Source organism: Dendrobates tinctorius, unplaced genomic scaffold (genome assembly GCF_039654945.1).
Source record: "Dendrobates tinctorius isolate UK_male_01 unplaced genomic scaffold, ASM3965494v1 ptg000035l, whole genome shotgun sequence".
NCBI lineage: Eukaryota > Metazoa > Chordata > Amphibia > Anura > Dendrobatidae > Dendrobates > Dendrobates tinctorius.
Window position 1 is genome coordinate 2,289,254 of NW_027361703.1, and position 13,688 is coordinate 2,302,941.

At 46.8% G+C, this 13,688-nt stretch overlaps 1 protein-coding gene across 2 annotated transcripts in view; it reads left to right on the forward strand.

The window, feature by feature from the left end:
• Positions 1 to 309: 309 nt before the first annotated feature.
• FGD6 (FYVE, RhoGEF and PH domain containing 6) overlaps positions 310 to 13,688 on the forward strand; it is a 212,273-nt gene continuing 198,894 nt past the window's right edge. Inside the window, exon 1 of one of the 2 annotated variants that reach the window (XM_073573217.1) lies at positions 310 to 489. In XM_073573217.1, coding sequence (XP_073429318.1) covers positions 480 to 489 — 10 coding nt within the window. In that variant the 5' untranslated portion in view covers positions 310 to 479. Of the gene's footprint in view, positions 490 to 604; positions 714 to 13,688 lie in introns of those variants that run through there. The other variant, XM_073573215.1, reaches the window with a different exon arrangement.

Genomic DNA, 13,688 nt, shown 5'->3' on the forward strand with positions numbered 1-13,688 from the left:
CACGGACTGCAGGTGACACTCGTGAGGCGCTGGCTACAGGTGACACTCGTGAGGCACAGACTACAGGTGACACTAGTGAGGCACGGGCTGCAGGTGACACTCGTGAGGCGCTGGCTACAGGTGACACTCGTGAGGCACAGACTACAGGTGACACTAGTGAGGCACGGGCTGCAGGTGACACTCGTGAGGCGCTGGCTACAGGTGACACTAGTGAGGCACATGCCACTTGTAATGGAGCAACAGAACCCTATCCCTCCAAACGTGTAACTACTAATTAGCTATAACTCCGTCCACACATGCGCAGTCTGGTTGGCCGTAGGCGCTGACGTCACTCAGGCACGCCCCTCCTCACCATAGTGGGAAGAGGCATCTCCCGGCTCCGCCAGGCGACCCGTAGTTCGGACACACGGCGGCGGTCACCCCGGAGCAGCCGCAGGAGCCCGGTAGTATGGATTAGGAGGGACTTTCCATGGGAGAACATGAGTTGTGGTGAGTGCTGGGCAGGGATCACAGCTGTGCTCGGCTGCCTCCATACATTACAGGGAGGTCGCTGCACACGGGGACTTTATCTCTGAGGAGGAGTTTGAAAACTGCAAGTATTAGTGTCCATCATTGTGTAATGCCAGTGGCTGGAAACCCTCTGCTCTGCTGGATGAGCCCAGTGCCGATCACTGCTCACAGCTGGGAGAAAGTCAGACTGACAGCAAGCAGAGGTGGTGGTGTACAGTGCGAAGTTTTATATATATTATTTATTTATTTAATTTATAGTTGTGGGGGGGGAGTCCATTGCTGGGGAGCCCCTGCTATGTGTGGCATGTGAAGCTGGTGTCCAGATGTGACAGTAGGCATTGAATGGGTTGTCATCTCCAATAATCTCATCGGTCACTGTGTTTCCTATCCCATCGGTTCCACTTGCGGTATAGTGGATGATGGTCCATCTACCTGAGAGCGGGACCCTTCCCACTGTCCGTGGAGGGGCTGTCTGAGTCCCTATACATGGGAATGGGAAATCTGATGACATGCTGGGGTCCCGCTCTTGGCCCATTGGGGATCCCTGCATCTACTATATATGTGGTATATCAGCATATGCCATAATGCACATGATGGGAATAATGGGTCACATAGTGATTTGCCATGTGTTTTTGCTTTTCTTTCTGACTCTTCGGATTGGCACGTGTTTCTAGTTGTGATTGGTCGGGTTGTGCCCAGTAGCGCTGGTATCCACCCTTTCGGTAGGTATACGGACGGAATCTAGCTATTTGTAGATTGGTATCGCCTCTTGGGATCGGGAACAAACAATATATTGGGCCTGATTCATTATTGCATTTGTGCCTGTTGTTTTGGTTTTCTTTTTGTACCAAATCCATCTTTCCATTTTACGCATTCGTTTAGGGTTTCCATATACTGTACGTTTGCCTGATTTATCCTTTGGAACGTTTCCAAAAAATTGCAAAATTTTGTTGCAAATGCCTCGTCAGAGAGGAAGAGGACTGGACATTTTGTCTTTGTACACCAGCAATTTTTGTAACGTTTTTCGATGTGTAGTAAATACCAAGAGCACAGGAGGTCACTATATACATAACTACATTACGAGATATATGGCTTCAAAGTATCAATTACCAACAAATAAAGACACTACTAAATATCTGAAAAAAATATAATTGTTTTATTATAGAAGCGTTATTGGAATAATGTATTTGCATAATGTCCCCGGCCATTCATATACAGACAGGACAGAGTGAAAGATGGCCCCAATGAGTCAGAAGTTAAATAATAACATGCATTAATGACAGAAATGATAAAATGCATTTAGTGCCAATACAATTCTCATTAGTAGGGAATGGACACTTTGGGAAGTATGTTATTTATTGCACTAAAAAGTTGGAAATATGGTTCAAGGCAGAAAAAAACCAAAATGTTTGACTTTCCTGAATCACATGAGCCATGTTGATGAATTTGGCACAAAAACGTCAGTGGTCACCACAAGTGAAACAAAGAAAAGTGATCTTACACCCCCCCCCCCATGATGAATTGGGGGCTGTCGTGTTTTTCCTGGTCACAGGAGGTGCCATTCTACCTTGTGAGTTGTCATGTCTCTGGATTGGTCGTATTGGAAATGTGTGTGGAGCATTACAGGCAATCCAGTGTCTGCAGGAAGGAAATGTTTGGAATGACTGTCTGTCTGTGTCGTGGCTATGGGGGTCACACTTTGAAGGTGAAGTGCTTCCCCTTGTGTGCAGGCTTGTAGACCACTAACAGGATGTTTATTTGACATATTCCAGGCTGTAGTGTGCTGGTTCCAGCTTCAGTCATTTCCACATGTTCCTGCAAAACACTGGAAAAAAAAGTGCTGCGCTTACTGTACATCAGTATAACAGATGGCTGAGAACTCGGCATTGCGACATGAGCGCTACTGTAAACCGAATTCCTCTATAGTTTATACAGGGCTTTGTATAGGGCATGGGGGGTGTCTCCTTGGTAAATGGTTATAAGTGGAAAGACCAATGGCACTGCGCTCTGGATTAGAAATGGTGGCAAAGAGGCTTTCACACCTTAACCATATATTTGTTATATATATATTTGAATACTAGATGGAGGACGGTAATGTCACGATGGGGGCAGGCTTTGCAGTGTTGAGAATCTCCCCCCCCATGTGCTCACCCACCTATCCACTCTCTCTTTCCCCATGTACTGACTTCTCCCGTCTTTGCTCTCTTCTTTGACCTGTCTACCCCATGTTATCCCCCTTGTCTGCTGTCTCTCTCCTTCCTGTGCTGTGTTCTCCCCTCATGTGCTGTCCTGTTTGAGCTGTCTTCCCCCGTGCGCTGTCTCTCTCACCCCTGTGTCTGACCGTGTACAGAACATACCACAGCTCCTGGACAGGGGAGGAAGCAAAAGACAATAATTACATTACAGCAGGGAATCATAGAGGATTCATTTTGTGAGGTAAAATATTGTTTAAAAACAGTCAGTGAAATATTTTACCTCACAAAATGAATCCTCTGTGATTCCCTGCTGTAATGTCAGTATTGTCTTTTGCTTCCTCTCCTGCCCACGAGATGTGGTATGGCTTTGTACATGGCCAATGATGGGGAAAAAAAGTGGGCAGACAATCCGCGCTTCGAATCACTATGAACAATTATTATTACAGTGGTCTTTATTCGACACGTTTTGAAGTTTCACAACTCCTTCCTCAGGGAAAAAAAAGGTGTTTTTTTCCTGAGGAAGGAGTTCTGTGAAACTTAGAAACGAGTCGAAAGACCACTGTAGTAGTAATTGTTCATAGTGATTCGCAGCGCGGATTGTCTGCCCACTTTTTTTTCCTATCCTGCATCTTCTACGTCGGTCCCTCGTGGATCTGTGGTTTCTGCAGCAGCGAATCCTCCATGTTTATTACAAGCTCCACCTAGTGAGAGTATTATTTTTAAATTGATATACCTACACTGGATAATGCACTATTGCACTATTTCTCTTCAATAGTAACCCTCTGTACATGGTCAGACACAGACAATTTTTAAAATGAACTTTCGTTCGTGGGAAAAAGCCTTTAATATGACCGGCTTCCTCTGCCTGTAGACACGTCGCGCATCTGCTGCCGGGATCTGCCGAATGATTCACTGCGCCTGCTCGTAATTCACGCAGGTGCGACAGTGTTCCGTTGATGGTACCGTGTGTGTGTGTGTGATGCGAACGGCGTATAGAGTGTGTGTGTGGTGCGACGGTGTTCCGCTGGTGGTACCGCGCAATAGTTTGGTACCAGCAGAAGTTTCCATATTGAGACACCCATCACTTGGGTGTCCCAATATGGCAGTCGGTGAACTTCCGCTGCTTGGAATTCTGGGATATGATGACATCTGGACAGAACAGGAAATGAAAACATTATAAGGCAATTATGTAACTAGATTAGCTGACTTTATGGCAGTAGGGCAAATCGTGCATAGATAAGGCGCCTGAACTGGACACACACGTTTTGTTAATAAAACAAAAACCATTGTCTTAAAGGGAATCTGTCACCCTTTTTTTCCCCTATTAGCTGCCGGCATAGACATCGGGGGCTTATCTACAGCATTCTGTAATGCTGTAGATAAGCCCCCGATGTAACCTGAAAGAGAAGAAAAACAAGTTATATTATACTCACCGGGGTGGGCGGTCCCGTCCGGCGCCTCCCTTCATGCGATGCCGTCCTCTTCTCCCGTCCTGTAATGGCTCCGGCGCAGGCGCATTGCTCTGCCCTGTTGAGGGCAGAGCAGAGTCCTGCAGTGCGCAGGCATCAGGAGAGGTCTGGCGCCTGCGCACTGCAGAATCCTGCTCTGCCCTCAACAGGGCAGAGCAATGCGCCTGCGCCGGAGCCATTACAGGACGGGAGAAGAGGACGGCATCGCATGAAGGGAGGCGCCGGACGGGACGGCGACACCCATTGGACCGGACCGCCCACCCCGGTGAGTATAATATAACGTGTTTTTCTTCTCTTTCAGGTTACATCGGAGGCTTATCTACAGCATTACAGAATGCTGTAGATAAGCCCCCGATGTCTATGCCGGCAGCCAATAGGGGCTAAAAAGGGTGACAGATTCCCTTTATAATGGAGACATACAACTTCCAAAGCCACAGACACAAACTTTCATTTGTATTCAAGTACCCAAAAAAGGAAATGAGAATTTGGTTTGGAGACTGATGTTTGTTCCGGGGATCGTTTTTCACACATTGACAATGAAGTCAGTCTTGGGAATTGAGCACATCAGCCATAGTTTAAAGGGAAATTCTTTTTACCACCTAATCTGAGATCAGCATAATGCAGAGAGAAATATTCCTGATTCCATTGATGTGTCACTTTATTGGGCTTCTTGCTGTAGTTTTCTTTTTTAATTGTCATTTTTATTGAAATACATTTTTTAAATTTTTACAGGGAAAGAAAAAATAGTCATTTTAAATTTGTCACTATCATTTAGGGTATGTGCACACGCTGCAGATTTGACCCTGTGGATCCACACCAGTTCCGCAGACATTGTACAGTACAATGTTAGCCAATGGGATTTCCATGCTGTGGATTTTTCAGCACGGATTTGCTGCAGTTTTAAATCTGCAGCATGTCAATTCTTTCTGCGGATTCCGCAGCAGTTTGACACCTGTTCCATTGTCCAGGTGTCAATCCGCAGGGGAAAACTGCTGGCAAATCCGCAGGAAAACCGCAGGTCAGTTTACCTGCGGTTTTACCTGCAAATCCGTGCAGAAAAATCGGCAGGTGAATCCGCAGCGTGTGCACTCACCCTTATAGGTTGTCAAACAATATTGTTCTATAATAATACTTTAACATTGTATTAATCATTTTCAATCGTTAAAAACTCCCGAACGAACATATACGTAGGCTCAGACGAAAGGAAAAGGGGGGATATGATATAGAATTTTGTGGCCTATTAATATCCATCTCATAGAGGTCATATAATAAACATTGCCCAAAAGAAATCGCAAGGAGACCAAAGAAGGTTAAATCTCTACAGTATTACCATTAAGGGCTGCCCGCTAGTCACCATTCCTGATATCCTGGATGCAAGAATATAGATCTAGTTGGGAAGATGGAGAGGTTTGCTTCCAATGGTAGGCAATCAAACAGCGTGCTGCTGTCAGCATATGTAAAAGCAACAGTCTAATGGATCTCTTAAGTCGGGTGCACATGATCCGGAAGTGGGCAGCGCTTTGGACGCAGCACATTTCTTCTGTGTCCAAAGTGCTGTTGGCTATTGAACGCAAGTGATTCCTCATGTGCTCACTGAACCGTACGGATTTACCGCATCCAATACATTGTACAGGCGAAATCTCTCTTTCTGAAAGACGCAGCGCGTGTCCGTCTGCACGGGCGTCTGTGGACACATAGTAGACATGAGATTTCTTGAAATCCCATCCACTATGCTGTAACAGCTGGCCGCTGCAGGTTGGACTCTGCACATTTACGCAACGTCCAACCCGCAGCTTTTACTGATCGTCTGCACATACCCTTAGATATGGACTCAGGGAAAATATTTAATAGAAAGAGCTGAGGGACTTCTGCTCCGAAAACTTGCTTAGTGAGGAGTTGGAATTTCATCCAAAATGGCTTGATTATACGGCAGTCCCCAAAAATATGAAAAATTGAACCTAGATAGGATGCACCGCCAGCAAAGGAAAGGAATAAATGGGTGCATTTTATGTCAACATTCAGGTGTATGGGACCAGAGATGAAGGATTTTGTACTAATTTTCTTGGCTGCTCTGGTCCAAACATTTCTCCATTCTACCACGGTCAGTGTTTTACCCAGGTATATAAGAGTGTATAATTTGGAGCCTGTAGAATATTGGAAATACGAGATATTAACCCTCTTGTTGTTGAACTATTCTTGCACAGTCTCTCAAAGGAGCTAGGATTGGATTTCTGTAGACCGTGGAGGAATAATGATGAGGCAAAGTGCCGGATCTTGATGAAAGAGAACGGAGAGCTTTGTTTTCAACTCATCATGAATGTAAAATTCTCGTTTTATAGTTTATTATGTCGGCACTTGCTGTAGCTTTGATAAAATCACAGTTTTATTAGCAGGAGATTATCACTAGAGGGCCAGTGAACGTGCTGCCATGTAGTCTTCCATATTTATGCGCTCTGTACAGCCACTCCCCCACCACTGACTGGCAGCTTTCTGTCTATGCACAGTGTACACAGTAGTGTGGGCGGGGTTATACAGAACTCCGCATTCAAAGAACTGGTAGATCAGTAGCATCTAAAACAGAGCTTTTATTAAAAGTGCAGCAAGCAGCACAGTAAGTGATACATTGCTGGAATAAGGGTTTCTGTCTCTCCATTATGATGCTATCAGGTTAGCAAAAACCTGGCGGCAAACTCCATTTAAGTATTTCTGGGAGCTGCACTTGGATCTTAGGAATTGGTTTGTTTTTTTTCTTATCAGTTTGCATGGGATAACACAGTGGCTTATTGTGTGGAAGTCAAAGCAACATTTACCAGCTAGAAAGCAGACTCTCCTGCTCCCTTTTGGGAATGAAGTAGAAAGTAGCACTTCTTTTCTAAGGACAACTTTTCTCTGAAAACATTTGAAAGTCCTGGACAATCCCTCCTAAGCTTGTTTACCCTGGCAAGTTGTCACGATTTGCTGGTTTATGAGCAATCGTAGCAATAATTATTCAGTGTTAGGTCTCCGTTAGATGTCAGCATTTTTCATGTGTGCAAAAAGAAATGGTACAAGTGTTATCAATATTTTTCACATGTGAATAAATGACAAAACTTCTGTCGTTTGCAATGTTAAACACCATGGTGTGTCATCTGTGTGCTGTACTTATTTTTCATGACCTATACACTTGTATTGTCACTTTTCATCTGTGCTGTCGGAAAAAAAATGGAAATTTCTCAGGGAGTTTTGCATAGATGCCGTGTCTATGAGTAACACAGACATGTGAATAGCTCCACAGATTATAATGGGGATGTGTTGTATCTGTAAAAATCATTGATAGAACTCATGTGCAACATGGACATCTGAATGAGGCCTTCTTCTGTGTTCTCTATGAGAGAGCCTCTGGCTGCCATGGCCGACAGCTAGTCTTAGGAAGAACAATGCGATCAGCAGTTTGAAATAGGACATGCGTGATCGACATCTCTTCCAATCATGATTCGACCGGCCCCCCCTTAAAAATTAGACTGCTGGCCCAACTTATCAATATTGATGGATTCAGACGTCAAGCACCACTCCAGCGTGATTGGTTATTTAAATGTAATTCCCCTGCCACCTGTCTCCTACTTGCCTCGCCTTCAGCCTATTCCAGCATTGGCCTCCGGTGAAGAGTGACCTGCTGGCAGCTTCTAACTTCTGGCCAGTGAGAAGCTACGGGCACAATATGGTGCGACGAGACAGGAGCAAACAAAAAACGGTAGAGTGGCACTTTTGAAGGGGTATTTCCATCTCCAAGAGCCTATCCCTATATGTAGTAGTAAGAGATATCAACGTGTCAGGATCGCTGGTGAGCTGCCAAACAGACAGCTTCACCAGCGATCAGCACAGCGACGCAGAGCGCGCGGCGTCGCTGTGTTGGTTAGTTACCAGCGCTTGATGCAGGGAGCTGGTAACTAACGTACACATCGGGTATCCAAGGGATATGCGTCCCCTAGATACCCGATGTGTACGTTAGTTACCAGCTCCCTGCATCAGCGCGTTGGTAACTAACGTACACATCGGGTATCTAAGGGACGCATGTCCCTTGGATACCCAATGTGTACGTTAGTTACCAGCTGATCGCTGGTCTCCCGCATGTCACACGCAGCGATGCGTGGTGGCCAGGGGGAGACCAGCAACCAAAGAAAAGTCCAGGGCTTTCCTACAGAGATCAGTGATACCGGCAGGGGGGCCGGTCGCTGATCGCTGTCAAACACAGCGATCTCGCTCGTGAGCTCGCTGTTGTGTCACAAAACTTGTGACTCAGCAGCAATCTCACTAGCGAGATCGCGATGTGTGGCGGGGCCCTTATTCCTCCAGAAAATACAGTATATTTGCTTACCATTTGACTTGACAGTGGTTGTTATCCATACTCGGCTTGATACTGCCCAGTCAATGCTGACAGGTATGTATTTATCGTTCACCTAATAGTACTTGGCATCACTGTGGTTGTTTCATCAGACAAATTTCTGTTCATGGAATTCATGGATGTAATAGTCATCGAAAATATATCAAGCCTATCTATTGTCTATATGCCTAATAGGGCGTAGGAATAGATGTTGTGTTAATGATACAACGGCATTTAATGTGTTTTTAGTAAGACTAGATTACAATGACTAAGTAGCCACCTTTTGCTTTGATTTCTGCTTTGCACACTTGGCATTCTCTTGATGAGCTTCAAGAGGTAGTCACTGGAAATGGTTTTCACTTCACAGGTGTGCCCTGTCAGGCTTAATAAGTGGGATTTCTTGCCTTATAAATGAGTTTGGGACCATCAGTTGTGTTGTGCAGAGGTCTGGTGGATACACAGGTGATAGTCCTACTGAATAGACTGTTAGAATTTGTATTATGGCAAGAAAAAAGCAGCTGAGTAAAGAAAAACGAGTGGCCATCATTACTTTAAGAAATGAAGGTTAGTCAGTCCGAAAAATTGGGAAAACTTTGAAAGTGTCCCCAAGTGCATTGGCAAAAACCATCAAGCGCTACAAAGAAACTGGCTCACATGAGGACCGCCCCAGGAAAGGAAGACCAAGAGTCACCTCAGCTGCGGAGGATAAGTTCATCCGAGTCACCAGCCTCAGAAATCGCAGGTTAACAGCAGCTCAGATTAGAGACCAGGTCAATGCCACACAGAGTTCTAGCAGCAGACACATCTCTACAACAACTGTTAAGAGGAGACTTTGTGCAGTAGGCCTTCATGGTAAAATAGCTGCTAGGAAACCACTGCTAAGGACAGGCAACAAGCAGAAGAGACTTGTTTGGGCTAGAGAGCACAAGGAATGGACATTAGACCAGTGGAAGTCTGTGCTTTGGTCTGATGAGTCCAAATTTGAGATCTTTGGTTCCAACCACCATGTCTTTGTGCGACACAGAAAAGGTGAATGGATGGACTCTACATGCCTGGTTCCCACCGTGAAGCATGGAGGAGGAGGTGTGATGGTGTGGGGGTGCTTTGCTGGTGATACTGTTGGGGATTTATTCCAAATTGAAGGCATACTGAACCAGCATGGCTACCACAGCATCTTGCAGCGGCATGCTATTCCATCCGGTTTGTGTTTAGTTGGACCATCATTTATTTTTCAATAGGACAATGGCCTCAAACACACCTCCAGGCTGTGTAAGGGCTATTTGACCAAGAAGGAGAGTGATGGGGTGCTACACCAGATGACCTGGCCTCCACAGTCACCAGACCTGAACCCAATCTAGATGGTTTGGGGTGAGCTGGACCGCAGAGTGAAGGCAAAAGGGCCAACAAGTGCTGAGCATCTCTGGGAACTCCTTGAAGACTATTGGAAGACCATTTCTGGTGACTACCACTTGAAGCTCATCAAGAGCATGCCAAGAGTGTGCAAAGCAGTAATCAAAGCAAAAGGTGGCTACTTTGAAGAATCTAGAATATAAGACATATTTTCAGTTGTTTCACACTTTAATTATATAATTCCACATGTGTTAATTCATTGTTTTGATGCCTTCAGAATGAATCTACAATTTTCATAGTCATGAAAATAAAGAAAACTCTTTGAATGAGAAGGTGTGTCCAAACTTTGGTCTGTACCATATACATGTACATGCATACAGTGTATTACATATTTACAATTTATTACAGTTTTTTTTGTTCTAAAGTTGTATTCCAATAAATAGATATTATGTTCTATCTAAATATCTTGATTATTGGATCATAGAAATGATTAAATGTCTGATGTTCACATTGTACTACAATAAATTTTTCACTTAAATATAAGCAATATATGTGGGAGTCGGAGTCGGTGTAAGGGAAATTGAGGAGTCAGAGTCGCAGGTTTGGCTTACCGACTCCACAGCCCTGGTGTGCACATAGCCTTTCCCCTGTTGGGTGAGGCTGTTTTGCTGCTTCAGGACCTGGAAGATTTGTTGTGGTAAATAGGACCATGGATTCTGCTGTCTACCAAAAAAATCTTGAAGGAAGAATGTTCTCCATCTGTTCATGACCACAAGCTGAAGCACACTGGGGTGCTTCATCAGAACAATGGTCCAAATCACACCAGCAAGTCCACCTCTGAATGGCTTAAGAAAAACAAAATTAAGACCTTGGAGTGGCCTTTTCAAAGTCCTGACTCTAATCCGATTGAGATGTTGTGGCATGACCTTAAAAAAAAAAAAAAAGTGGTTCATGCTTGGAAACCCTCCAATGTGGCTGAATGTCAACAATTCTGCAAAGATGAGTGGGCCAAAATTCCTCCAGAGAGTTGAAACACTCATTGCCAGTTATCTCAAACGCTTGATTGCAGTTGTTGCTGCTAAGGGTGGCCCAACCAGTTATCAGGTTTAGGGGCAATCACTTTTTCACACAGGTCTCTGTAGGTATGTATTTCTTTTTCCCTTAATAAGAAAGACCTTTATTTAAAAACTGCATTTTGTGTTTACTTTCGTTATCTTTGTCTTATATTTAATTTTGTTTGGTGATCTGAAACATTCAGGTCTAACAAACATGCAAAAGAATAGAAAATCAGGAAGAGGGCAAACACTTTTCTCCTTCGTCTCATTGGGGGACACAGAGACTGTGGGTGTGTGCTTCTGCCGTCTGGAGGCTGACACTAAGTATACAAAAAAAGAGTTAGCTCCTCCTCCGCCGCATACACCCTCGCCCCCAGACCGGGCGTAACTCAGTTTTTTGCTTAGTGTCTATGGAGGCACACGCAGTCTGGATCTCCAGACTAGATTTTTTTTTTTGCTTTCTTTTCTATGAAGATATGACAGGGGCGACGGATCCTATAGAGAGGGTCCGATCTCCCCAAATCATCAACGGGCGACCACGTGTGAGTAACCCTCCACGTGTTTCTCTCCCGCACCGAGGGACACATCTGGGACTTTTCCCCAGACTACCATTTTTCTTTTTTATTTTATAAAGAGGCGGCAACGCATCCTGATAAGAGGATTCGTTTTCCCCATAACCTCATCGGGCGAGCACGTGTGAGCGACCCTCACGTTGTTCCTCTCCTGCAACGCGATTCATTGAGGCCCCTTCCTCCCCTAGGTTGTGAGTCCAGGGGTTGAGTTGGAGGCGCAGGTGAGCTGAGGGATCGATGTTTCGTCCCCATTCCAGAAGCCTCCCCCTCCCTGCCGGGGATGGAGTTGAGAGCACCCCAAGAGAGCCCCCACGGCGTACCTATGGGTGAGTGGAAGGCCCTGCTCACCTTTGGATAAATGGTAAGGTCCGCCTCTCTCCTGACACCGCAGGTACCCGGTGCTGCCCCCGGCGAGTAGCGCCGCACGCAATTTGTGGCTCTGCCCTTAGAGGGGCTTGCCCGCTCAGTGCGGAGTGCAGCCGGAAGCCCCGCCGGCGGCCGCGGCCCGCGGCATGAGGAAGTCCGTGGGTATCGCGCGAGGCTCCGCCCGCCGACTTCCGGTGGTAGCCGGAAGACCCGCCCACTAACTTCCGGTACGGCGCAGCCCAGGGGGTGGAGAGCGGGGGCGCACACAGTACCGGAGCGGAAACTCCAAATCCCCCTCCACCCTCGCATTTCCGCGGTCGTTTCGACAGGAGTGGAACGTGGCCTGTGGGTGAGTGCAACCCCGTTTCGAGAGCCGCACTGGTACTCAGGGAAGGGGTTACCCTCCTCCTCCTTCTGCCCTACCTTCAAGCTTGGGCAGTATGTCTGGCAAAGGGAAAGCTCATTCTTTCCTATACGCTGTTTGCGTTTCCTGTGGGGTCAGACTGCCAAAGGCGCAGGCGGGTAAATTTTGTGAAGCCTGCGAGTCGGAGCGCGCCCAGGAGGCTCCCACTGTTTCAGAGCCCAGAGGTCAGGACCCCCCGGAATGGGCGATATCTTTATCAGATTCTATGTTGTCCCTTACAAGGGCAATTGAATCCCTTCGAGGCCCGGGCAGGGACAAGGATGGTGGTCTGCCAGCGGAAGACAGCTCGTCCACGTCTCAGGACCCTCCGATCGTTAGAGGCCGCTCCAGTTCCAGACAAGCTCATGGTAAAAGAGCTCGTTCTCCGTCGGCCGGGCCCTCCGGGGCTTCGGCGGCGATTATTAGGGCATCTCGTTCCCCGTCGCTGAGCTCAGGGAGCGATCAGGATGAGGGTGAGGAGGAGGAGGCCTGGAATCTAGAAAGTCTGGGGTACCAAGACTCAGTGGACAGCCTCATTGAGGCAGTCAATCAGACATTAGAGATCGAGGACGATGTGTCCACGGTCTCAGGTCACAAGGTCTCCTTCAAGAAAACCAGGCGACCACATAGAAGCTTTGCCACGCATCCGGCGTTTGAGGATTTAGTCCAAAAACATCCCGGATAAGCGTTTTACAATGCAAAAAGCGCTGCAAGCAAAGTATCCGTTTCCCCCTGAGCTCCATAAAGGATGGGTGGAGTCGCCAGTAGTGGACCCACCGGTATCACGTTTAGCATCAAGGTCGCTATTGTCGATACCCAGTGTTTCTTCCATCAAGGACCCAACTGATCGCCTCCTAGAGGGGCTTGCCCGCTCAGTGTATGAGGCAGCAGGGTCGGCTCTGGCTCCCTCCTTTGCGGCAACTTGGGTGGCTAAGGCCATGGTTTCATGGGCGGACACTCTGCATAAGGCCCTCCAAGACAGGGATCTGCCCGCGGAAGTCTTGGAAGTTGCAAATCAGATATCAGGAGCGAGTGAGTATCTCATCAGCGCCTCACTGGACGCGGCCGAGTGTTCGGCTGTGGCAGCAGCAAATGCGATCGCCATTAGGCGAGCATTATGGCTGAGGTTGTGGAAAGCGGATTCTATCTCTAAAAAATCCTTAACCTCATTGCCTTTCCAGGGCAATCGGTTGTTCGGTGAGAAGCTTGATAAGCTTATCTCAGAAGCCACAGGGGGGAGAAGTAGTTTCCTCCCGCAGCAGAGGAGTTGTCCGGCATTCAGGCAAACGCAGAGGCGTTTTCGGCCTTTTCGTAGCCCCTGGGGGGGGACTTCGGCCAGGGCATCCTCCTCCGCAAACAATGGCCAGAGTAGGGAAAGGCAAACCTCTTACAGAGCCAATCCGCTGGG